The 27,167-nt window shown below is 40.5% G+C and overlaps 2 protein-coding genes across 10 annotated transcripts; one reads left to right on the top strand and one right to left on the bottom strand.

The window, feature by feature from the left end:
* Positions 1 to 3,688: 3,688 nt before the first annotated feature.
* On the bottom strand, positions 3,689 to 27,118 carry ZNF677 (zinc finger protein 677). 9 transcript variants are annotated; one of them, XR_008650292.2, is made up of 6 exons: positions 26,756 to 26,967; positions 25,252 to 25,325; positions 23,695 to 23,765; positions 15,612 to 15,765; positions 6,181 to 8,130; positions 3,689 to 3,991 (listed from the first exon to the last, which is right to left on the bottom strand). XR_008650292.2 is itself a non-coding variant. In XM_055238910.2 (5 exons), exons 3-5 carry the CDS (start codon positions 23,707 to 23,709, stop codon positions 6,560 to 6,562), a joined length of 1,740 nt encoding a protein of 579 aa, XP_055094885.1. In that variant the 5' UTR covers positions 23,710 to 23,765; positions 25,252 to 25,325; positions 26,995 to 27,076; the 3' UTR covers positions 3,689 to 6,559. The 9 variants fall into 9 exon arrangements, 8 of the variants coding, with proteins under 8 accessions (XP_055094885.1, XP_055094880.1, XP_055094884.1 ...); XM_055238910.2 differs by lacking the exon at positions 26,756 to 26,967 and adding an exon at positions 26,995 to 27,076 and having other exon boundaries at positions 3,689 to 8,130; XM_055238905.2 differs by having other exon boundaries at positions 3,689 to 8,130; positions 26,756 to 26,980.
* On the top strand, positions 9,214 to 12,398 carry LOC129459311 (interferon regulatory factor 2-binding protein 2-like). Its single transcript, XM_055235913.2, has 3 exons — positions 9,214 to 9,219; positions 10,313 to 10,487; positions 10,527 to 12,398. Exons 1-3 carry the CDS (start codon positions 9,214 to 9,216, stop codon positions 11,240 to 11,242), a joined length of 897 nt encoding a protein of 298 aa, XP_055091888.1. The 3' UTR covers positions 11,243 to 12,398.
* Positions 27,119 to 27,167: the final 49 nt, after the last annotated feature.

The raw sequence follows: 27,167 nt of genomic DNA, 5'->3' as shown, positions 1-27,167 counted from the left end.
CAAAAATTAGCTGGGCGTGGTGGCACAAGCCTGTAATCCCAGCTACTCAGGAGGCTGAGGCAGGAGAATCGCCTGAACCCGGAAGGCAGAGGTTGCAGTGAGCTGAGGTAGCGCCATTGCACTCCAGGCTGGGCAACAAGAGCAAAACTCCGTCTCGGAAAAGAAAAAAAAAAGGGTGCTACCCACTACCAGTTCACCCTTGAATTATTTCCTGAGCGAATCCCCAGTTTGGGGGCTCACCTGCCCCGCATCATCACCATCTGTTTTTAAATAATGTTTACTTGGAACATGGCCAAACCCACGTGTAGGTACTATTGATCCATTAAAGGCAGAGTAGCGTATTTGCAACCATATGGCCTGCAAAGAATAAAATACCACTTGGCCCTTTAAAGTTTGTCGATTTCTCATGTAGCGTCATATTCTCTTTTTTCTTTTGAGACCGAGTCTTGCTTTTGTCGCCCAGACTGGAGTGCAGTGGTGTGATCTGGGCTCACTGCAACCTCCATCTCCCAGGTTCAAGTGATTCTCCTGCCTCAGCCTCCCGAGTAGCTGGGATTACGGGTGCTCGCCACCACGCCTGGCTAATTTTTGTATTTTTAGTAGACATGGGGTTTCACTATGTTGGCCAAGCTAGTCTCGAACTCCTGACCTCAGGTGATCCACCCACCTCGGCCTCCCAAAGTGCTGGGATTACAGGTGTGAGCCACCGCGCCCAGCCCTGACTTTCCTCATTCTTTAAACAGCTTCACATACATAGCAAACATTCCCCTAATTTCTCAGCCACCTTGCCTCAAGTTAAAACCATGAGACCGGTTTTGCCAAACAGGGTGTAAGTGTAATGTATCACTTTCAGGCCAAACCACTTAAAACTAAGTGTGACCTTCTTGCTTGTTTCCTTTGCAATAATCAGAGGCCCATTTTTGAGATGGAGAAACCATAATATGGAACCACCTCCATCTCTGAGTTACCACATAAGCATCAGTTGCCCTACAGGGTCAACTATCCCAGTGGTGCAACTGACAGAAAAGACTCATTTTATACTGTAAGCTTCTGGGATTTAACAAAAAAGGTTTTGTATCTCCAGGCACCACAGGACGTGCCATTCCTTACGAGACTTTTAAAAGCAAAGCCTAGACAGCTTTAGCAATACCCTCTTTCTTGACAAACTTAGAGATCTAGGCCTGAAGGGCAAGGAAAGGACAATAAAGTCTGTCTTTCTACATCATTTGCTTCTCAATGATGCTCATCAATTGCTATAAATCACTGTCATGTTTCCACTGCCAATTTTTCTAGATATTCACAATACGTCCCCCAAACCCCAACCTATCCTGTGTCTTAGTCCATTTTTTGTTGCTGTAACAGAAAACCTGACCTGGGTAATTTAAATGTATGTATATAATTTATGTATGTGTATGTATATAATTTATTTCTTCCAGTTCTGGAGGCTGGGAAGTCCAAGGCTGAGGGGCCACATGTGGTGAGGGCCTTCTTGCTGCATCATAACAGAAGTCATCACATGGTGAGAGACAGGAAGCATGCCAGCTCAGCTCTCTTTTCCTCTTCTTATAAGGCTACTAATCCCAACATAGGGACCCACCCCCAGAACTTCATCTGTCCCTAATTACCTCCCAAAGGCTCCCACCTCTAAATACCATCAACGTATGGATTTGAGGATTCAATTTCCAACATGAACTTTTGGGGAATACATTCAAACATGGCAACCAGTCACCATTTTCTAAAAGAATAATACTGCAGCTACCGAAAATAACTGAACAAAGACATTAGGCACCATTTGCATTTCCTCTCAAAGTTTCTAAAACCATCTCCAGTTTTGAGGTCAATATGTCTCAGCTACTTTTCTATACTGCAATGTCCTCTGTCCACTTAACACTACCACCACTGCAATCTGGTGCTCAGAACTGTTTTCCAGAAGGCTTTTCCTGTATGGTTCTTGCTAAACTTTGCCAATGAGAAAAACCTGAATAGGCTGGGCGCAGTGGCTCACAACTGTAATCCCAGCACTATGGGAGGCTGAGGTGGGTGGACTGCTTGAGGTCAGGAGTTCAAAACCAGCCTGGGCAATATGGCGAAAACCTGTCTCTACCAAAAATACAAAGATTAGCCCATCTCTTAACCCGGTCTCAAAATAAATAAATAGATAATAAATTGAAAATAAAATTTAAAATGCTATTTAAAAAAAGGAAAACCTGAATGGAATAGGAAAGGCCGAAGTGAAGCACTAAGCCATCAGTCTCAGATGAATACGGCACAGACCTCACCATCTCTAATCCCAATCAGGCTTCCAGTAACTTCTAAGACAGCTCCACGAGCTCTGGTTTCTCACTGAAGCTGCCAGTGACTATTTTTCTTTGATATTCCTGCTGGAGTCTTCCACACCTTTCACTGCTCTGCTCAAGCACCTCCAAAATTCTTTTTTTTTTTTTTTTTTTTTGAGATGGAGTCTCGCTCTGTCGCCCAGGCTGGAGTGCAGTGGCATGATCTCAGTTCACTGCAAGCTCTGCCTCCTGGGTTCATGCCATTCTCCTGCCTCGGCCTTCCGAGTAGCTGGGACTACAGGCCCCCTGCTACCACGCCCCGATAATTTTTTGTATTTTTAGTAGAGACGAGGTTTCACCATGTTAGCCAGGATGGTCTCGATCTCCTGACCTCGTGATCCGCCCACCTCAGCCTCCCAAAGTGCTAGGATTACAGGCATGAGCCACCGCACCCGGCAAAAATTCTTAACTTATATAACTATTCTTATTCTTGAAATAATTTTATACGTTTTCCTAAACACAGACTAATACAATCATCCAAAATAAAGCTAATTCCATGTTTTCAAAGCTTATTCATCACAATCTGCATTACTGTATTGGTCCTGAGTCTCACTCTGTCACGCAGGCTGAGTGCAGTGTCAGTCATGGCTCACTGCAGCCTCAACCTCCCTGTCTCAAGCGGTCCTTTCACTTCAACCTCCCACGTAGCTGGGACTACAGGTGCATGCCATGACACCCAGCTAATTTTTTATTTTTTTGTAGAGATGAGGTCTCACTATGTTGCCCAGGCTAGTCTCGAACTCCTGGACACAGGTGATCCTCTCTCCTGAGCCTCCCAAAGTGCTGAGACTACAGGTATGAGCCATAGAACATCGCCAACTTTGCCAGTGGAAAAAGTACACAGAAGTGGAAAAAGTATTTGCAAATCTCATAAGGGTGTAGCATTCAGAATATAAAATAACTTACAACTCAACCAAAAATACACAATCTAATTTTTAAAATATTAAAAGAAATTTTTGAGTAGACATTTCTCCAATGAAGATACACATGGCTAATAAGCATATGTACAGATGCTCAACATTCATCATTAAGAAAATCCAACCACAATGAAATATCACTTGTAAGTGACTAGAAGGCTATATACTACTACTACTGCTAACCCAACAACTACAAACATCAATAATCGATAGGAAGTGCAGAAAACAGAACATTGGAACATTGTTGGTAGAAAAGTAAAATGGTGCAGCTGCCTTCGAAAACAGTTCGGCAGATCCACAAAAAGATAATCACTGATAATTACTGTATGACCCAGAAATTCCATGTTTACAGACATACCCGAGAAGTAAAAACATGTATCTGCAAAAACATCTTGTAAAAAGTTGTTCAAAGCAGCATTTTCCATAATAGCCTAATTTCTTTTTTTTTTTGAGACAGAGTCTCGCTCTGTCACCCAGGCTGGAGTGCAGTGGCGTGATCTGGGCTCACTGCAAGCTCCGCCTCCCGGGTTCATGCCATTCTCCTACCTCAGCCTTCTGAGTAGCTGAGACTACAGGTGCCCACCACCAGGCTAGCTAATTTTTTGTATTTTTAGTAGAGACGGGGTTTTACCGTGTTAGTCAGGATGGTCTCGATCTCCTGACCTTGTGATCCACCCGTCTCGGTCTCCCAAAGTGCTAGGATTACAGGCGTCAGCCACTGCACCCGGCCATAATAGCCTAATTTCAAACAGTAGAAAGAGTTCAAATCTCCATCAAATAATGAATGGACAGACAAACTGTAGAATATTATTCAGCAACAAAAAGTGGTGAGGTACTAGGCTGGGTATGGTGGCTCACACCTGTAATCCCAGCACTTTGGGAGGCCTAGGCAGGCAGATCACTTGAGGTGATCTGAACACTGATTTTTTTCAAATTATTTCACGGAGTGCTCCAAGTACAAAAAAAGAAGTTGTGTTATTATTTCAGAAATTTTATTTACTAATAATTTTCATATGCTTACATTTGTATTTTCCTCTCATGTAAAAGGCATGCAGAAATAAAGTTATGTAGAAAAAAGACATGTAGAAATATAATCGCATGGTGCATATTTATGAATGGGAAGGCAGGATTCAGGGAGTCTGATATTGTCCCACTATGGCATGGCATTTTCATTATAGCCATAGAAGTCATCTGGGGCAGAGTGTGGAGAAAATATTTCAAGTGCAAATTGTGAATATATATTTCTTAAATTGTATACTGTTTGAACATAACATGGATAGAAACTGTTATAGATGAATGTATTATAGTGTTTGATATTAAATGTCCCAATAAGGTGGGATATGCTTGGGTTGACAGAAGGCACATGATTCATTCAGGGTTACTAAAAATGATTATATTTTACTAATTAAGACATGAGAAGTATAATATATATATATATATATATATATTTTTTTTTTTTTTTTTTTTTTTGAGACGGAGTCTCGCTCTGTCACCCAGGCTGGAGTGCAGTGGCGCAGTCTCGGCTCACTGCAGGCTCCGCCGCCCGGGTTCACGCCATTCTCCTGCCTCAGCCTCTCTGGTAGCTGAGACTACAGGCGCCCGCCACCACGCCCGGCTAATTTTTTTTGTATTTTTAGTAGAGACGGGGTTTCAGCGTGGTCTCGATCTCCTGACCTCGTGATCCGCCCGCCTCAGCCTCCCAAAGTGCTGGGATTACAAGCGTGAGCCACCGCGCCCGGCCGAGAAGTATAATCTATTCTAAATAAAATGGTATCAAATGCAATCTCAGGGGCCAAATGTGAATCCCCTGTAAGAACACTACTCTGGTTCTTTTGATGGAACTGTCTTCTATGGTAACCATTCTCTCTTCAGTTTCCAAAAATATGACCTATGTTCAATAATCTGTGATATGCAACAGTTACTACCTTTCAAGAGAGGGTGACTATCCTTCCCGCTCCATTTCTTTCTACCACATATGCAGTCTCTAGTAACCGACCATTTTACTTCCATGAAAATCTCTCAATGTCCCACCCTGTTCTTCTTGTTTCATGGTCATCTTGTAGTATAACCAATCTCTCCTATAATCGACAAAGGTCCCCAGTCATATCAACAATTCTAAGGGGTCCTGACCACATAAAGCATATACGTTAGACAATAGTTTACCTCTCTTCTGTCACAAACCCCCATGCTCTTATAGCATATTGTATATTAGTGTCCTCGGCTGGGCACAGTGCCTGTAATCCCAGGACTTTGGGAGGCCAAGGCAGTTGGATCACCTGAGGTCAGGAGTTCAAGATCAGCCTGGCCAACATGGCGAAACCCTGTCTCTACTGAAAATACAAAACAAAAAAAAAAGAAAAAAAAAACTAGCCAGGCATCATGGCGCATGCCTGTAATCCCAGCTACTCATGAGGCTGAGGCAAAGAATCGCTTGAACCCGGGAGGCAGAGGTTGCAGTGAGCTGAGAACGTGCCACTGCACTCCAGCCTGGGCAACAGAGCAAGACTCTGTCTCCAAAAAGAAAAAAAAATTAGTGTTCTTGCTTTTTCCAGGTTTCAATAATATAAATAAGCCACACCTAAGGAAGTAGTCTCTTCCATCTTATATCCATTCCTTGAGACAATCATGATAAATGAAAAGCATGCCATGAAGATTTAACATCAACAGATTTCATACTTTTAAAAATATGAAATAACGGAATAAAAAATCCTTAACACTGAAGTTACATCTTTCCACAGATGTCCTTGCTCCTCTGACACACACCATCTCATGAGTTTGTGACTTTTTAAAATTGTCTGTGAATTTAACATCAATCACTTAATCTTCAAGGAATAAAGACTTAGTTCTTTCTAGCCTGAATTTTTGTATGACAAAATGCTTGCATATAAGGATGAATTTCCATTGAGAAATTTAAAATAATTTACCACCTTCATTTGTAATGCTTCTCTCCAATACGAATGGTGTACCCTGAAGTCAGAACATTGCTTAAAGGACGTGCCACATTTCTATGGTTCCCATCCTGAATGTCTTCTGTTACAACCATAATAGGGTAAATATTTTTATAAAGCTGTTCACATTCATTATACTTGTAAGGCTTCTCTACAGTAAGAATTCCATGATGTTCCACAAGGCTTGAACTTTCTGGATAAGCCTTGCCATACATGTTATCTTTGTGTGGTTTATCTCAAAGATGTATATTCTGGTATCAAGTGAGGTATAAGCCATAGCTAAAGGCTTTACCACATTTTCGTTTTATATGATTTCTTTTCACAATGGAGCCCCCTGATGCTAAGTACAGCTTGAATATTATTTAATTTTTGTCTCATTATATTTGATATGTTTTTCTCTATTATAACTTTTTTGATGATCTCCAAGGTTTGAACTTTGGAATAAAGTATTACCATGTATATTATGTTTACAATGTTTCTTTTCAATGTGTATTTTCTGATGTCTAGTGAGGTTTGCAAACTGGGTAAAAGCTTTGCCACATTCAGTACATTTGTAAGGTTTCTCTCCAGTATGGATTTTCTTATGCTGAGTAAGATTTGAACGTTCAGTAAAGGCTTTGCCACATTCAGGACATTTGTAAGGTTTCTCTCCAGTATGAGTTCTCTGATGACCCCAAAGGTGTGAATGTTTGATAAAAGCTTTATCACATTTATTACATTTGTAAGGTTTTTCTCCAGTGTGAATTCTCTGATGTTCCACAAGACTTGAACTTTGGATAAAAGCCCTGCCACATACATTACATTTGTGTGGTTTCTCTCCAGGATGTATATTCTGATGCCTAGTGAGATGTGAGCACTGCTTAAAAGCTTTGCCACACTCATTACATATGTAAGGCTTCTCTCCAGTATGGATTCTCTTATGTTGGGTAAGGCTTGAACGCTCAGCAAAGGCTTTGTCACATTCATTACATTTGTAAGGTTTCTCTCCAGTATGAATTCTTTCATGACCCCAAAGGTGTGAACGCTGGATAAATGCCTTACCACATTCATTACATTTGTAAGGTTTCTCTCCAGTATGCATTCTCTGATGACTTGCAAGATTTGAATTTTGACTACAGACCTTGCCACATATATTACATTGATATGGTTTCTCTCCTGTATGGACTCTCTGATGCCTAGTGAGGTTCGAACACTGGTTAAAGGCTTTGCCACACTCGTTACATTTGTAAGGTCTCTGTCCAGAGTGAATTCTCTGATGATTAGTGAGGTTTGAACTTTTGCTAAAAGCCTTTCCACAGTCATTACATTTGTATGATTTTTCTCTAATGTGTGTTCTCCCATACTGTGTATGTAACAAAGGGTATTTCAAAATCTTTCTATATTTATTATAAATGTTTTTGACACAAGGAGGAAGTGGTGAAACTGAGGAACTATTGATAGACTTCTCAACTGGATTACATTCATACATTTTCTCCCCAGTTTGAAATCTCTGTAGTTTAGCCAGCTGTGCCTGTAAGCTTAATCCAATTCTATTTTCAAAACACTTCACGTATTTGTTTCCAGCATACCTTATGTTATTTTTCAGTTTTAACAAATTCCTTATAAATGGCTTGTCATGTATGAAATATTGGTATGCACTATCTCTTATAGAAACACTCTGCTTTAAAGAGAAATGTATTGAGGATTTCTGATGTTGTTGATCTTTTCTGTGAGTGAGATTTTTGTTGCAGGTCAAAGGCGTTCCTTTGGAATTTTTTGCATCATAGTCCCACAGGCTGTCAAACTTAGGCATATTTTCCCAGACTCCCTTGAGGTCAAAATTGTTGATGCCATGGCTTTCCTTTCTTTCTAATATCACCAGATGGTATAATTCCTCTTTATTATTTTCCTTTGGTGATAATCCCTTGCTTGTAAATCCAACAGAAATATCTGAAAGATATTAAAAAAACCACAGGCTTTCCATCAAATAGAGTTGCAAGGTAAATATTTTATTAAAATACATATTACAAGAAAACTAAGATTTACAACGAACAGAGTTATGAAGCTTCTCAACTGTCTTTAAACATTTAAGAACACAAAGGGACTAGCTGTCCTCAATAAAGTAACATAGTAACAAAACATGTAACAAATTATTTTAAGCACAGTTTAAAACACCCTATAGCTAAAACACTCATACTATGTAAATCCACATAAACTCTGAAAGAAGAAGTATTTTTCCACCACCACTCCAAGGAACACGTAAATTGGCATAGCTATATGGTAGTCTCGTATTTGAAGATAAACAAATACTAATGCATTATTTAGTACACAATTATTACACACAAAAGGTAAGGCACAGATCAAGTTATCTAATAAAAAATATTTAAAAATGACAATTCATAATTGCAAAAAAAACACTGCAAGGAAAAATTAGGAAGAATTTAATAAAATTTTGAATATTTACAAATTGCAAATATGAGTACTTGTTATAAAAATACCTATACCCACGTAGAATGTGCATTTTGCAGCATGAACAATTTGTGCATGGTGGTTATATTGCATAATATATACTGAAAAACCATCATCTGTAAATCATTATAAAAATAAATAGAACACTTTAGTAACCTGTGAAAATCTAACAGGCAAGTTAATAAACAACCACAATTACACAAAATTGTCAGTGAAATTCTAAAGAATTATTGCTTATGAACTACAGAAAAAACAGAAGGGACACACAATAGGAAAAATAATACGTTGAGAATCACTAAATTTTGAAATATCAGCTTCAGGTAAAGGCACATTATTATAAAGATGAAGAATTAGGAGGGGAGTCTGAAATAATTTCATGCCTGCAGTTATATGACAGCAGTATATAGAGAAACTCCCTGACTAGGAAATGTCATCTAGTTTTCCAGTTCTATGGCCAAAAAATACGTATAATGAAAGCTGTGTGCTTTAACATTTTATTATGTAGAGTCAGAGAAAATGTTGATATGAAAAAAAAACTACAAAAAAGAAAATATGTAAGATATAATGCAGGCAAAGGTCAATCTCATAAGAAACATGACAGACACTTGACATATCTTATTCATAAAGGTAACTTTTCAAACCATACTAAATGCTATGCAAGTTACTAAGGTCTCTAACATCATTAATTGATTTAAATCCTCTTGAGGTAAATTATTACACCTTTTCATATCAAAACAAAGGGCTGAAGAGGTTTACATATCTATCCCTAACTCACAGAGAAAGCAACTTTAAAAGCCAGAATCTGAACCTGTGTGTGCAGGCTAAGATGCCATATTCACAGCATTAAGCACCACTGGCCACCCAGGGCAGTACAGATTACAAGTCACAGCAAATACGAGGAGTGTAGGAAGAAATGTTTCAAGGCAGATATGGGACCTGAGCTGTGTCACCTATAGTGTGACAGCACCACTGCTCTCAGATAGCATTTAAGTCACCTTATCTTGCACAAGTTGTTTAGACAGTGACCAGATCATGCTGCTGTCCTGAGTAAGCTCTCCTGTGTATAAGTAGGAGTCATTCTTTACACAGTGTGTGCAATGAAGGGATGTTATTCTGTCTAAAAAGAAATGAGCTGTCAAGCTATAAAAAGACATGGAAGAAATTTATTTTATTTATTTTTTGAGATGGAGTCTCGCTCTGTTGCCCAGGCTGGAGTGCAGTGGTGTGGTCTCGGCTCACTGCAACCTCTGCCTCCCAGGTTCATGCCATTCTCCTGCCTCAGCATCCTGAGTAGCTGGAACTACAGGCGCCCACCACCACGCCTGGCTAATTTTTTGTATTTTTAGTAGAGACAGGGTTTCACCGTGTTAGCCAGGATGGTCTCAATTTCCTGACCTTGTGATCCGCCCCCCTTGGCCTCCCAAAGTAGTGGGATTACAGGCATAAGCCACCGCACCCAGCCCTAGAAATTTAAATGCATATTATTAAGTGAAAGAAGCCAATCTGAAAAGGCCATATACTATATGGTTCCAACTATATGACATTCTGGAAAAGGCAAATCTATGGAGACAGTAAAGAGATCCGTGGTTGCCAGGTGCTGGGGAGAGGGAGAGGTGAACAGACAGAGCACAGATTTTTTAGGGCAGTGTAATTATTCTGTAAGATACTATTATGCGCTGCGCTGAGCGCGGAAGGTGCGGGCAAGAGCCGCGGGTCTGGAGAGCAGGACTGGGTCAACAGGCCCAAGACTGTGCGCGACACGCTGCTGGCGCCGCACCAGCACGGCCACTCGGGGCCCTTCGAGAGCAAGTTTAAGAAGGAGACGGCCCTGACTGCAGGCAGGTTGTTGGGTTTCGAGGCCAACGGGTCTAAAGCAGTTGCAAGAACAGCAAGGAAAAGGAAGCCCTCTCCAGAACCAGAAGGTGAAGTCGGGCCCCCTAAGATCAATGGAGAGGCCCAGCCGTGGCTGTCCACATCCACAGAAGGGCTCAAGATCCCCATGACTCCTACATCCTCTTTTGTGTCTCCGCCACCACCCACTGCCTCACCTCATTCCAACCGGACCACACCGCCTGAAGCGGCCCAGAATGGCCAGTCCCCAATGGCAGCCCTGATCTTAGTAGCAGACAATGCAGGGGGCAGTCATGCCTCAAAAGATGCCAACCAGGTTCACTCCACTACCAGGAGGAATAGCAACAGTCCGCCCTCTCCATCCTCTATGAACCAAAAAAGGCTGGGCCCCAGAGAGATGGGGCGCCAGGGAGCAGGCAACACAGGAGGACCGGAGCCAGTGCACCCTGCCAGCCTCCCGGTCTCCTCTCTGGCAGCCAGTGCCCCGCTGTGCTGCACCCCCTGCCACGAGCAGCTGGAGGACACCCATTTTGTGCAATGCCCATCCATCTCTTCGCACAAGTCCTGCTTCCCTTGCTCCAGACAAAGCATCAAACAGCAGGGAGCTAGTGGAGAGGTCTATTGTCCTAGTGGGGAAAAATGCCCTCTTGTGGGCTCCAATGTCCCCTGGGCCTTTATGCAAGGGGAAATTGCAACCATCCTTGCTGGAGATGTGAAAGTGAAAAAAGAGAGAGACTCGTGACTTTCCGGTTTCAGAAAAACCGAATGATTATCCTTAATTAAAACTGCTTGAATTGTATATATATCTCCATATATATACATATCCAAGACAAGGGAAATGTAGACTTCATAAACATGGCTGTATAATTTTGATTTTTTGAGTACATTGTGTTTCTATATTTTTTTTGATGACAAAAGGTATGTACTTATAAAGGCATTTTTTTCTTTTGTTAACGTTATTAGCATATCTTTGTGCTTTATTATCCTGGTGATAGTTACCGTTCTATGTAGGCTGTGACTTGCGCTGCTTTTTTAGAGCACTTGGCAAATCAGAAATGCTTCTAGCTGTATTTGTATGCACTTATTTTAAAAAGAAAAAAAAAGCCAAATACATTTTCTGACATCGTAAGATGGCCTTACTGTCTGTCATTCCTTATTGCTAGCCCCTTTCTCAGGCCGGAGGCCAAGTGGTGGAGAAGGAAAGGAAATGATTGAACGGGCACGTTGTCAAGTGGGCATGCCACTGGGAAATACCACCAGTTTACCCTGAAACATTGTCCTCAGAGAAGTAGCAAAGTGGATTTTGAATCTCTATTTTGTTCAAAAGTTCAGTTCCTGAGATACTGACGACTGAGAGTGCTGCTGGGAAATTTTCAGGACTGTGTGGTCTTTCGGGTTTTGTTCTTTTTTTTAAGACTAAGTTCACCGCTGTTCACTGTCCACGTGATCAGTTGTAAGATTACAATGCTGCATGCTAGTTGGTTACATAAGACACAATTCCAGTGATGGAAGGCGGTTGTAATGGATGGTGGTGTGTACAAGATGGCACTGCCATCTTTGAGCAGAGCCCAGCTCTGCAGCGCCACTTCATCTTTTTAAACACCCTAGAGGTCTGGTTGTTGTTGCTGTTGTCTTTTATTTCGAAGGAGTTGCAAGAGAAGTTGCAGTCCAGGTGAACTTGGAGATTGTGGGATTGGTTTTGTTTCTGTTTTGTTTTGTTTATCATTTACCTGTAGTGCTATTGCTGTTGATACTATCACCTACACCCTGTTTCTAGTGAGTGCTGAATACAGTATGGTACAATGACAGTAACAGCCACGTGGTGCTGCCAGGACTGCCCTTGGGCATATCAGTGACAGCCCAAATGTGGGTGTAGGAAACCTGTAATTTCCTTCTTAACATGTATTTGAAATACCAAGTGAATACTACTGTTCTGGAAAAAAATGATAAACTAGAAGAAATTAAGGGTTTTATATAATAGACAGGCCCCACCTCTCAAAATATTTTTAGAAGTCTTTTTGTAAACTAATTTCTTTTGATGACTATTTTGCATCAGTAAAATGATTTTTTTAAAACCAATATATCATCAATTATTAGAAAAAAAAAGATACTATTATGGAGGATATATGTCTATTATATATTTGCCCAAACCCAAAGCATATACATAGAGTGAACCCCAACGTCGACTACAGACTTTGGGTGATAATCATGTGTCAATGTAGGTTTATCAATTGTAACAAATGTAGCACTGTGATGGGGGATGGTGATAACGGGGGAAGACGCCGTGCATGTGTGGGGGCACAGAGTATATGGGAAATCTAGTACCTTCCATCAAGTTTGCTGTGAACATAAAATTGCTAAAAAACAAAAAGTCTATTTTTAAAAAGTATAAGCTAAGAGTTGATATAAAGTTATAGGAAACAGAAGTAAAGGGAATAACTAATACTATCATTTAACAAAGTTTTGGAGGTTACATATGTTTTGAGGAAACTAATACTCAGACATAAACACACAAGGAAGAAAGCTTCTGGTAAAATATATAAAACATCATGAGAGTATATGAAGCAGAAAAAATATATATAATAAAACAATATTCATTCATCTCATGGCCCCACACACTGTAGATATAAAACAAAAAACACTAAGAGTATCATAAAAACATGTAACTGGTGATTAAATAAATACAAGTTCATTTATACCAATGACATTGGCAAAATGAAAGAGTCAGTGGCTTAAACAAATTATACTGAACTTTAAAAATGTATGCCTAATTCAACTTTATAAGCTCCCTCAATAAAGGCATAAAAATCATACTGAAGAAAAATGTACAACTGCGCATATGGGATGAACAATGTGGTATGAACAACAGTTTGGTCAACATTTTCGCAGATACGAGGTTGAGAACTTGGACAATGTTCTTCCTAGGATAAACTCCTACACCTTGTATTGCTGGCTCCAAGGCGATGATCATTATATATCTATCAGCATCGTCACACTGCCCTTGGGAGACACTGTAAACTCCACAAAAACCAGAAGGTCAGAAGCACTTATCCCTCAGGCTCTCCTGATTCTCTCTCAGCATACTGGGACATGATGGCTACTCTACTCAGTGGCTTCAAGAGGCACCTCTATGTAGCAGAATGATACTGTAACAGATTAATTAATGTTCTCTTTCAAGAATATTCTGTTACCAAGGAAACCTCTTCCATGGGAGAGTCCACCAAAAGTTGTCCATTCCCATTGGTGGGTTATCACAGCAGAAAGAGAGGAAATTTCAGACTCTAGGAATGTGTATTTTTCTTTTTCTTTTTTTTTTTTTTTTTTGAGATGGAGTTTCGCTCTTGTTGCCCAGGCTGGAGTGCAATGGCGCGATCTCGGCTCACCACAACCTCTGCCTCTCAAGTTCAAGCGATTCTCCTGCCTCAGCCTCCCGAGTAGCTGGAATTACAGGCATGTGCCACCACACCCAGCTAATTTTTGTATTTTTAGTAGAGACGGGGTTTCTCCATGTTGGTCAGGCTGGTCTCGAACTCCCGACCTCAGGTGATCCGCCCGCCTCAGCCTCCCAAAGTGCTGGGATTACAGGCGTGAGCCACCATGCCCATCCGGAATGTATATTTCAAAAGCAACTTTCAGAGGCAAATCTTAGAAGAATATAAAATCAGGAAGACCAAGGTCTCTCTTAAGTTCCTGGACAGGGTAGAAAGCTAGAAAAGGGAGAGAAATAAAAGATATGGGAGTAAAATAAAAGGGTCGGATTTTGTAGGATTCTTAAGAAAAGTCAGTATGCTCTGTCCACAGCTGCAAGGTAAGAACCTAAAAGAATGAGATATATTCCCATTTTGGAATGGCAATGAAAAAGAGGATCTCTCTGTCAAGTCTTTATATTACTGCTGAGTAACAATCTCAAAAGCCTCCCCATTCCCCTTTAGACACATGCGGCAAAGCAGAACTGAAGGAATGGCCAAGGGGCTTGAACAAGTAAGAGAGACTGACAGTCTTTGAAATTTCAAGAAACCCCAGATACATTTGGGGGGAGCCACTGTTTTCCCATTTTCCTGAAAAGTTCTTGCGGGTATAAGAAATGGCAATAGAAATTGAATAGGTTCTGAGCCAGGGCTACAAAGGCCCCAGCTCTGATCTGTACAGACTGAAAACCACACATCAGATGAAATTATATACACAAAAAGAGTCCTTAAAAACAGCCATCTAGGTCCCTCTCAAAACCAAGAGACCAAAATGGTCAGAGGGGCCAGAGTATTGTAGGTCACGATAGCACCTTTGCTTTTGTGTCTGCAAGAGTTGGGGCATCATGGGAGAGTGGGAGTTCAACATTTTACACATTTGAGTAACTGTGTTGGGGGACAGTGGGAGGGGGTGTGGACTTTGCTTTGAGAGCTCATAAGAAATAAACTTTTGTTTTCCCACTGATCTTTCCCATTTGCAGAGTTTCCCAAACAATACTCAATGGAGTAGCTTACTCTGTGGCCATCTGAGCGCTTATTTGTGCTCACATTCCAACTTACCTGATTTTTTCCCTATTTTCACTTCACTTCCCATAGTGTAGGACTCTTTCCTATGCTCCAAAATGAACATAATATTCAGCTCAGGAAAGATTTCAACTTATAAAGAAAAAAGTTACATGGTATGCTGTGCTTTTCCTGGATACATTCCCAGCCTTTTGTTCAGCTACAAAGAGAGGACATTACAGATGGGTCTGCAAAACTATTTCCCAAAACGATTTCATAAATTAGTCAACGGACTGCCTTCTTCTGAATGCTTAGGGATTATTTTAAATATGCAGACTCTGAAAAAACTACTGAATCAAAGGCACAGGGATAAAACCATGATACCAGATACTTAAAAACGTTTTCCATAAGGTTTTGTAAGCACTGATGTTCTGGAACCACCACTCATCAAACCTGATTACGTGCAGAACTTCTGAAGAAAGGGGAAGTTTAAAGTCTATATGCTACATTATGCAGCCTTTCCACTCTCAATCAAAAAGTTTCAATCTCCCCTTTCAGAACAGGGATTGGATTCAGACAAGCATATCGGGGCCTCCCGAGAGGCTCACAAGGAAAAATGCAAAGATGTACAAGAGTGGTTACCGTTTTCTGGAGGGATGTTATCCTCATCGAGAGAGAGCAGGTTCCTGTAGTTCTCCAACATCACGTCCCTGTACAAGGCCCTCTGGGCAGGGTCCAGGCACTCCCACTCCTCTTGAGAGAATTCTACGGCCACATCCTTGAATGTAAACAGTCCCTGAAATAAAAACACACTTCACCAAGTGGACACAGGAAAATTTCTTATTTTCACACAAAATGACAGAAAAGAGGTGTACATATTCACTGATTTATGTGAGTCAATGCGAGCAGCTTATATATCTCTAATTTAATTTTTTTAAAACTGAGATGAAATTACATAACATAAAATTAGCTATTTCAGGCTGGGCACAGTGGCTCACACCTGGAATTTCAGCACTTTGAGAGGCTGAGGCGGGAGGACTGCTTGAGCTCAGGAGTTTGAGACCAGTCTGGGCAACAAAGTGAGACTCCATCTCTATAAAAAAATTTAAAAAATTAGCTGGGCACAGTGGCATGGGCCTGTGGTCCCAGCTACTCAGGAGGCTGAGGTGGGAGGATCACTTGCACCTGGAAGGTGGAGACTGCACTGAGCAGTGATCATGCCACTGCACCCCAGTCTGGGAGACAGAGCAAGACTTTACCTCAAAATAAAATAAATTAGCCATTTTAAAGTACAGTTCAGTGGCATTTAGTACATTCACAAAGTTATATACCACCACCTCTGTCTAGTTCAAAAACATTTTTATCAACTCCAAAAGAAATGCCATACCCATTAAGCAGTCACTCCCCATGTGACTTTAACATGAAATAAGCTTAACCAAATAGGTAAATGACTTGCATGCTGCAAACTATAAAATACTAATGAAGGAAATTAAAGCACACAAAACAAATGGAAAGATATTCTATGTTTGAGAACTTAGGAAATTAATACTATGAAAATGTCCATATTATCCAAAGCAATCTACAGAGTCAATGCAATCCCTATCAAAATCACAGTAGCACTTTTTACAAAAATATAAGAAATAATCCTAAAATTCATAGAGCACTGTAAAGACCCAAAAGAGCCAAAGCAATTTTGAGCAAGAATATCAAAGCTGAAGTACCACACTTCCTGATTTCAAAGTATATTACAAAAGTGTGGTAATCAAAACAGTATGGTACTGGCATAAAGTAGACACACAAAACAAAAGGACTAGAATACAAAGCCCAGAAATAAACTTACACATATACAATCAACTGATCTTTGACAAGTGTGTCAAGAATATATAATGGAGAAAAGATGCTCTCTTCAGTAAATAGTGCTGGGAAATCTGTACATCCAAATGCAAAACAATGAAACTGGATGCTTATTTTACGCCATAAATAAAAATAAACTCAAAACTGACTAAAGACTCAAGGTAAATTTACTCAATTTACCTTGTGTCTTTAGTTTCACCTGAAATTGTAAAACTCCTAGAAGAAAACATAGGGGAAAATGTTCTTGACATTATCTTGGCAATGATTTCTTGGATATCACACCAAAAGCGCAGGCAAGAAAAGCAAAAATAGACCAGTGGGACTACATCAAACCAAAAAACTTGTGCACACCAAAAGAAACAACCAACAAAACAAAAAGGCAACTTATGGAATGGGAAAATATTTGCAAACTATTTATCTGAGAAGGGGTTAATATCCAAAAAAATTGAAGGAACTCCTACAACTCAAGAGCCAAAAAAACTAATTACCCAATAAAAAATGGGCAAAAGAGCTGAACAGACATTTTTTCCAAAGAGAATACAAAAATGGCCATTAGGTACATGAAAAGGTGCTCAATATCACTAACCACCAGGAAAATGCAAATCGACAACATAATATGATCTCACATCTATTAGGATGACCATTAAAGAAAAAAAGGACAAGCGATGTCTAGGATATGGAGAAAAGGGAATTGTTGTACAGTGTTGGTCAGAATATGAATTAGTGCAGCCATTATGGAAACAGTATGGAGGTTCCTCAAAAATTAAAAATAGGCTGGGTGTGGTGACTCACACCTGTAATTCCAGCACTTTGGGAGGCCTAGGTGGGCGGATCACAAGATCAGAAGTTCAAGACCAGCCTCACCAACATGGTGAAACCCCATCTCTATTAAAAACATAAAAATTAGCCAGGCGTGGTGGTGGGCGCCTGTAATCCCAGCTACTCAGGAGGCTGAGGCAGGAGAATCGCTTGAACCGGGGAAGCAGCAGTTGCAGTGAGCCGAGATCGCGCCACTGCATTCCAGCCTGGGCAACAGAGGAAGATTCCATCTCAGGAAAAAATAAAAATAAAATGACTGGCTGGGCGCAGTGGCTCACACATGTAATCCCAGGGCTTTGGGAGGCCTAGGCGGGCAGATCACGAGATCAGGAGATCGAGACCATCCTGGCTAACATGGTGAAACCCCGTCTCTACTAAAAATACAAAAAATTAGCCAGGCTTGGTGGCGGGTGCCTGTAGTCCCAGCTACTCAGGAGGCTGAGGCAGGAGAATGGCGTGAACCCGGGAGGCGGAGCTTGCAGTGAGCCGAGATCGCGCCACTGCACTCCAGCCTAGGGGACAGAGAAAGACTCCATCTCACAAAAAAATAATAAAAATAAAACGACCATGATCTAGTAATTCCACTTCTGGGTATATATCCAAAAGAATTAAAATCAGGATATTGAAGAGGGATAGGTACTTCCATATTTATTGCAGTTTTATTCTTAATAGCCAAGCCATGGCTAAATGTCCATGGAGGAATGACTGGATAAAGAAAATGTGGTACACACACACACACACACACACACATACACACGAATATTATTCAGCCTTAAAAAAGAAGAAAATCGGCCGGGCGCGGTGGCTCAAGCCTGTAACCCCAGCACTTTGGGAGGCCGAGGCGGGCAGATCACGAGGTCAGGAGATCGAGACCATCCTGGCTAACAGGGTGAAACCCCGTCTCTACTAAAAATACAAAAAATTAGCCGGGCGTGTTGGTGGGCGCCTGTAGTCCCAGCTGCTTGGGAGGCTGAGACAAGAAGAATGGCGTGAACCCTGGAGGCGGAGCTTGCAGTGAGCCGAGATCGCGCCACTGCACTCCAGCCTGGGCGACAGAGCGAGACTCCGTCTCAAAAAAAAAAAAAAAAAAAGAAGAAAATCCTGCTATTTGCTATAGACTACCTGAATGAAACTGGAGTATGTTACACAAGTGAAATAGGCCACACAGAGAACAAATACATGATTCCACTTATATAAGGAACTGAAAACAGTAAAACTCATAGAAACAGAGAATAGAATGGTGGTTGCTAGGTGCTGAGTGGGGAAATGGTGAGGCAGTAATCAGTTTCAGTTGCACAAGATGAAAAAGTCCTAGAGATCTACTGAATAACACAGTGCTTATAGTTAATTCTGTATTGTATACTTAAAAATGTGTTAAGACAGTAGTTCTTAGGTTGTATTCTTATAAAAATATGAAACAATAAAGACAGCAGGAAAAAAACTTTCTGGGGCAATGGATATGTTTATGACAGATTGTAGTGGTGGTGTCAGAGGTGTATACTTATCTCCAAACTCATCAGATTGTATACATTACATATGTATAGCTTTTTTATGTCAATCATACCTCAATAAGGAAGTTAAAATTCATTTAAAACTGAATTTTTCAGTTTTCCTTTTACTGATTTCCAATTTCACTCGATTGTGGTGTGAGAATACAGTTTTATGAGTTCTAGCTTTTTAAAATGTATTGAGACTTGTTCTGTGGCCTGACATGTGGTCTATCCTGGAGAATATGCTATGTGCACTTGACAAGAGTGCAGATTCTGTTTTTGCTGAGTGCAGTTTTCTTTCCGTGCTTGTTTGGTGTCGTTTACAGCAGCGGCGTCCAATATTTTGGCTTCCCTGGGCCACACTGGAAGAAGAAGAATTGTCTTGGGCCACACATAAAATACACTAACACTAATGACAGCTGATGAGCTTTAAAAACACACACACACACAAAAAAAATCCCATGTTTTAAGAAAGTTTACAAATTTGTGTTGTGTCACATTCAAAGCCATCCTGAGCCACATGCAGTCCGTGGTCCATGGGTTAGATATTCTTGGTTTAAAGTGTTGCTCAAGCCCTTTATTTCCTTACTAATCTTCTGTCTGGTTGTTCTATCCATTATTAAAAAGAGAGCACTGAATTCTCCAACTATTATGGTAGGACTGTATCTCCTCGTAATTTTTGCTCCAAAATATTTGGGGCTTTGATATTTGATCCATATTTTTTATAGCAGTTACATGTTCTTGATGGATTAACCCCAATATTTACTGTCCTTCAACACCTCTGGTATCAATTTTTCATTTAAAGTTTATTTGGTCTGCTATCTGTATAGCTATCCAGCTAGGTTTAATATTTGCATGAAATACCTTTTTACATCCTTTTATTATACTTTCCAGCCTATTTGTGTCTTTAGCTCTAAAGGAAGTCTTTTATAAATATAGTAAAATCATAGTTTTAAAAAATTATTCCTCCAATAAGTGCCTTTTAATGGAGAATTTAATCCACTTACATTTAAAGTAACTACCGATAAAAGAACTACTTTTACCATTTTGCTACTTGTTTTTTATATGCCTTTTTTGTTTTGTAATTATCCCCTTACTTCCTTCTTTGTGTGTATAAGTTTGTGTGTGAATATCATTTTGGTTCCCTTCTCTACATTTTTGTTATTTTCTTAATGGTTGCCCTGGGGATTAAAATTTACATCAGAAGCTGATAATAATTAAGTTTCAATTGATGTTAAGTTGGCTTCAATTGCATAACAACTTCTGTTTCTATATAGCTCTGGCTGGTTCTCTTTACACTGTCAAAAATTACTTCTCTATGCATTTTATAGCCAGTAACAGATTTACAATTATTGTTTTATACATCTTTTAAATCATACAGAAAAAAAGTTTTTAAAAAACCAGTAATATTGGCTTTTATATTTATACCTATGTAGGTATTTTACCCGTATTAATTTGTTCTTATGGCTTTAAGGTACTGCTGGTGTCCTTTTATTTCAGCCTAAAAGACCGTTTAACATTTCATGCAGGGTTAAGTCCACTAATGCAAACTCCCTCAGCTCTTGTTTATCTGGGGATCTCAATTTCACTGTCAATTCTGAAGGATAATTTACCTGATAGTGAATTCCCGCTGGATAGTCCTTTCATTTCAAACTTTGAATATGTCATTCCACTAATTTCTAGCCTCCATAGTTTCTGATGAGAATTTGGCTGTTAATCTTTTTAAGGATCACTATACATGACAAATCATTTCTATGTTGCTACTGTCATGATTCTCTTTTCCTTCCACAGTTTATGTGTCTTGCTGTGGATCTCTATAAGTTTATCACAATTACGGTTCACTGAGTTTCCTAGGTATACAGATTCATGTTCTTTACATATTTGGGAGGTTTCAGTTCTTATTTCTTCAAATATTCTTTCTGCCTTTTGCTTTCTCCTTTTCTTCAAAAATTCTTATTAAGCATACATGCATATGCTTCATGGTGTCCCAAAGCTTTCTTACATTTTATTTTTCTTCACTTTCTTCTGCTCAGATTAAATAATTTCAATTAACCTGAAGTTTAAGTTAGCTGATTCTGTATTCTGTCAATCTACTCTTGAAACTTTATAGTTGAAATTTTCATGTTATACTTTCCAGCTCCAAAACTTCTATTTTTCTTTTTAATAATTTCTATGTCTTTACTGATATTCATTGAAACACTGTTGTCCTACTTTCCTTTAGTTCTTTGTCCACCGTTTACTTCAGCTCTCTGAGCGTGGTTAAGATAGTTGATTTAAAGTATTTTTTAGTAAGTGTAATGTCTGAGCTTCCTCAGAAACATCATTATTAAGCCAGTAATCATGCTTCAAATTGCCCAACCTGGAGGAATCCTCATACAGCTGTAGTACAGTTGGCCTGCTCAGAGGCAGCCAATGCGGGTTCTTTATAACAGAGAAAAACTGTAAACAACCCATGTGTCTTCAGTAAGAGAACGCTCCAATGAGAAAGTAAAAACTCAAGTTATCTCCATTTACCAGCATAAAAACAAAACGAAGACATACAGTATACAAATATACAAATTTGCAAAACAGAATATCACAACAAAATATTCACTAAACATTTTCTAAAATTAAATTATGATTTTTATGATTTCGCTTCCATTGAAAAGAATGAACAGTAGTTCCTGATGGAGACAGTGAGTGATGGTGGACTGGATAACATAATGTTTTACTTCTTAGTCCCTAAGCATCACTGTGTGACATTTTATCATAAAATATATATATATCATGTGATGTTTACTACAAAAGAAATGTAGTATTTAACAACAAGTAGTGTGATCAGAATTTGGCTCCTGCCTCTCTGATGACAGAAAGTTCTGCTCACAGTTCTTAGCTATATTATAGCCATCTTTTGGGTATTTTTTTTATTTTTTATTTTTTTTTTTTTTGAGATGGAGTTTTGCTCTTGTTGCCCAGGCTGGAGTGCAATGGCACGATCTTGGCTCACTGCAACCTCTGCCTCCTGGGTTCAAGCGATTCTCCTGCCTTAGCTTCTCGAGTAGCTGGGATTACAGGTACGTGCCACCATGCCCAGCTAATTTTGTATTTTTAGTAGAGATGGGATTTCACCATGTTGGTCAGGCTGGTCTCGAACTCCTGACCTCAGGCGATCCACCCGCCTCAGCCTCCCAAAGTGCTGGGATTACAGGTGTGAGCCACCGCACTCGGCCCCTTTTGGCTATGATTAAAAAGTCAAAAAAATAACAGATGCTGCTGAGGTTGTGGAGAAAAAGGAACACTTACACACTGTTGGTGGAAGTGTAAATTAGTTCAACCATCCTGGAAGACAGTGTGGTGATTCCTCAAAGATCTAAAAACAGAATTACCATTCAACCCAGCAATCCCATCATGCGTGCACGAACATACACATACATGCATATGTTCACTGCAGCACTATTCACAATAGCAAAGACATGGAATCAACCTATATGCCCACCAATGGTGGACTGAATAAAGAAAATGTGGTACACATACACCACAGAATACTATGTAGCCATAAAAAAAAAAAGAGATCATGTCCTCTGCAGGAACATGGACGGATCTGGAGCCCATTATCTTTAGCAAACTAACACAGGAACAGAAAACTAAATGCTGCATGTTCTCACAAGTGGGAGCTGAATGATGAGAACACATGGACGCATAGAAGGAAACAACATTCACTGGGGACTATCAAGGGGTGGAGGAGGGAGAGGATCAGGAAAAATAACTAATGGGTACGAGGTCTAATATCCGGATGATGAAATCATCTGTACAACAAACCCCCATGACACAAGTTTAGCTATATAACAAACCTACCCCTGGACTTAAAGTTAAATTAAGAAAAATAGTAAATTATAGACATTTTTATCTAAACACCCACTGCATGAGAATTCCTAAATGAGTCTTCATGAGATGGATGCACTGTGAAGAATTTCAAGAACCTCCTGCTGTTAAGACAATTATGTTGATTTAATATTTTAAAACCAATTATGAAAAGACTACCTTCTCCATCCCCAATGTCTACTTCTGAACCTCCCATTCTATTCCAAATTAATATTTTAGAGCCAGAAACACACTGATTCAATTGTTTAGCTACAAATGTATTATAAACTCAAGCTAAGCAAGTTTCCCTCATCAGTCTTCTTTTCCAAAGTTTTCCAGGTATTTGTGCACATTAATATATCACTTACGTATGCAGCTTCTTTAATCCTGGTTTATAAAGAGCTGAAAGGGCATCCAAATGAAGTCTCTAAACAGTCACTACCACCCAACATCACTGACACCATGAAGCCTGCCCCCCATACCCAATCCAGAGGCATAAAACCCTTCCCAGAACAATCATCTAAATGGAACCTTTTCCAAAGTTCCATGTTACTGGGTCACAGTGAGATGGAATCTACGTGGAGATGGAATTGAGGGAAAGCCCTAGGTGTGAATATACATGTTAGTCAGGACACTTCAGAGTCAGATAAAATTAGCAAGTCCAAAATATGGCATTTCAGGAAGGAGAGGACAAAACAATCAACCAAGAATATAACTTTTACCTGAGAAAGAGCCATTCCCTCTTCTTCTTTCCTTCCTCTTCCTCTGAGTTTCTTTCTCAGGTAAGATCAGTCTGTAGGTCAAAAATATGTTGTTTAATGCTTAAAACCAATACATCCCCTTCCTCTACCACACACACACACAGGAAGAGGCTTGATACAGAAAAAAGATGGTCCTTAGCTTCCAACTGCAACAAGAGTGAAAATAAACTCATGAAAAAAATAAACTCCTAAACAGAGACTAAGAAGTGAGTTATTCCACCTATGTCTTCAAAAAGTTCTCCCTTCTTGCTGAAACCCACACATTCTGCATCAATCGCATTGTCCTTTGTCCACTTGACACTCAGCCAAGAAGAACTGCTGTGTCCAAATTCATGGCCTCTCCCTGGGTCGCCAGCACCCAATGTCTGTCAGTCAATGCAGGATATAAAAGCCTAAAATTGGAACAGGTGAAGAGCCACCATAGCTCCACAAATCGCTGCTGTAGCCATACTAAGCAGTTTAGATTTTTGTCCCACAGGCAGGGGGAAAGCATAAAAAGATTTAATGCCAGGAGATGACATAATAAAACTTAAGACTTACTCCTGATGCAGAGATACGGAGAAAGAATAAAAAGCTGAGAGAGAAGCAGCTCTCCTATCTCTAAGCCTAAGCCCCGACCCCTTTCCTAGTAGTTTCCGTCATTTTTGGAAGTCTGAGAGTCATTTAAGACTGTTACTGGGCACCCTCTCTCAAAAAATTGCCACATGCAGACACATGCTCAATCCTGAAAATTATTTCAGGGATCCCATCGGCTCAGATTCAGAATTTCTGGTATACCCATCATCTCCACGTTACAGGTGGGCACACTGAGCCTCAGAGAGAGGAGACATTTCATCAAGTTACCTGGAAAAGGTCTGAGCTGAGTGAGAACTCAGTTGTAAATGAATGTTGAAATGGTGTCCTGGATAGGGCAGTAGCAAAGGTTTATTCTTATTTCCAGATCACCATTCACATTCCTGAGTAGAAGCTTCTATTTCATGGGTTTAATCGATCCCAAGGATTTAATTCTTTTCCAGAAAAATATTCAAAAATATGAAATTACAAATAGCTACTACTCTTGGAAAGCATGAAAGGGGGTCAGCTGTGGAGATTAGTGCTCAGTAATCTCTTCATTATGAACAGATGGGCTCTGCTGGAACAAAATTCCACACCAATCCAGGCCATTCTTCAACATCTTGCAGAGAAAGGACAAAGGGGACCTGGGGGAACATCTACTTAATGGGAGGCTTTCAGATGACATAAGGGAGTAAAGAAACTGAATATAGCTGAGCCTTGAGCAACACCAGTGATAGGGGTGCTAATCCCCCCACCCCCAGTCAAAAATCCAGGTATAACTTTTGATTCCCCAAAAACTTAACTACTGATAACCCATTGTTGACCAGAAGTCTACTGAAAACATAAACAGTTGATTAACACATATTTTGTATGTTACATGTATTATATACTGTATTCTTATAAAAAAGTAAGCTAGAGAAAAGATAATGTGATTAAGAAAATCATAAGGGAAAATATATTTACCATTCATTAAGAAGAAGTGGATCATCACAGTTCTTCATCTTCCTCGCATCCTCCCCGAGGTCATATTGTGTGGGCTGCAGTGGAGAAGGAAGAGAAGGGGTTCATTTTGCTGTGTCAGGAGTGGCAGGGGTAGAAGAAAATCCCCTGTATAGTTGGACCTGCGTAGCTCAAACTGGTGTTGTTCAAGGTCAACTCTATTAAACTAACTGGTTAAACCAGATTTTAAGTGCTAAAAGATTATCAACACCTTAGAGCGAAACACTGTGAAATCAAGTACCAGACATAAAAGAATAGTTCCAATATATGATAAAAAGTAGAAAGCATTTGGGCCAGGAGTGGTGGCTCACGCCTGTAATCCCAGTGCTTTGAGAGGCGGAGACAGATCACTTGAGGTCAAGAGTTCGAGACCAGCCTGGCTAACAAGGGGGCTCTACTAAAAATACAAATTAGCAGGGCATGGTGGCACATGCCTGTAATCCCAGCCACTCGGGAGGCTAAGGCAGGAGAATCGCTTGAACCCTGGAGGCGGAGGTTGCAGTGAGCTGAGAGCAAGCCACTGCACTCCAGCCTGGGTGAGACTCCGTCTCAAAAAAAAAAAAAAAAAAAAAAAGAAAGAAAGAAAGAAAAAGAAAGCATTTAAACCTCATAAGCTGAAAAATACATTTAAGAGAAAATAATTTGAAAATTTTTTTTTAAATCCAATAAATTCTGGAATTACATTTAAGACAAGTTGAATACACGTCAAATTTAGAAAATGACACAAGCCACACACAAAAAAGGAGGGAATAATATTGTTAATGTCTGTTTGCAAAAGCAGCATACGGTGTCATAATTTCTTCCCATTTCTTGACTCTCCTCAAGATCAGAGAAAGGGAAGAGGGTGAGCTGGAATTAACTGAGCTAAGTCAGTTAACCCTATGGCTGAATAAGGGTTGCTTCTGATGTAATAATTAGAAAACGCAGAAGCCTCACACCCTAGTTTTGCAATTTTCATTCTCTTCTGCACAAACAATGAAACAAATTTTAAATTAATTATAGAGCCATACATCAGTACTTCACAACTTAATGCTCCATATTAAATCAACTCCACACTCGGATTTGGGTGCCCCCCCTTTCTCCACCATTATGTGATTTTTTTTACCCCCTCTCTGTAAATGTCTCTCTTCCACCTTCTGTTTCTGTCCTTTTCTTTTTCCCATTTCGGCGTTTTCCTGTCCCTTTCTGCTCATTTTGCTTCCCTTCCTCTCCTTCTCTGACAGAGTGTTTGCCCCATCCTGGTAGCATCCTTTTTTTCAGTCCCTGCTATTGTTTCTGATGGCTGTCTAATTTCGCGCATTTCTCCCTCTTTATCCTCCATTTCTGCCTCCCCTCTGTTCTCCCTGGAGGAGGGCGAAGGGGGTGTATCCTCCCCGAGTGAGGGCTTTACCAGGGGGAGGGAAGAGGGAGTCAGAGAAGAGTTTTAAGCAGAGAAACGACGCGGTGGGCGGTCGGTGTCCACACTGACCTAAAGCAAAAAGGTCGGGGCCAGAACCCACTTCAGAACGATTTTAATCCGAAATGGACGCAGATCTCTAGACCCTCTCGGAGCGACGGGACTGGGAACGTCTTAGGGCCACGCCGCGAGAGGAATGGGCAGGTTCGGGGTTTTAACCTACAGGGCGACCCCAAAACCCGACAGCGGAGCGTGGGAACCTGTGGCCTGCGAGGCGCAGGCTTGAACCCGAAAGACGGAGACTCACTCACCCGAGAGCGCCAGTAGCCCCGCGAGATCCGCTTCCGGGTCGGCAGGAACCTGCGCGTACGCGAGTGCACTGGGGCGGCGCAAGGGGCAAGGGCAGGGGCAGGGCGGAGCGGACAACTGTGGGGATGGGCGGGCAAATGGTGGGGATGGGCGGGGACAATGGCGGGATGGGCGG

This window comes from Symphalangus syndactylus, chromosome 13 (genome assembly GCF_028878055.3).
Source record: "Symphalangus syndactylus isolate Jambi chromosome 13, NHGRI_mSymSyn1-v2.1_pri, whole genome shotgun sequence".
NCBI classification, from domain to species: Eukaryota; Metazoa; Chordata; class Mammalia; order Primates; family Hylobatidae; genus Symphalangus; species Symphalangus syndactylus.
The sequence above is the reverse complement of the archived record's forward strand: the minus strand, read 5'-3'. Positions and strand labels throughout refer to the sequence as shown.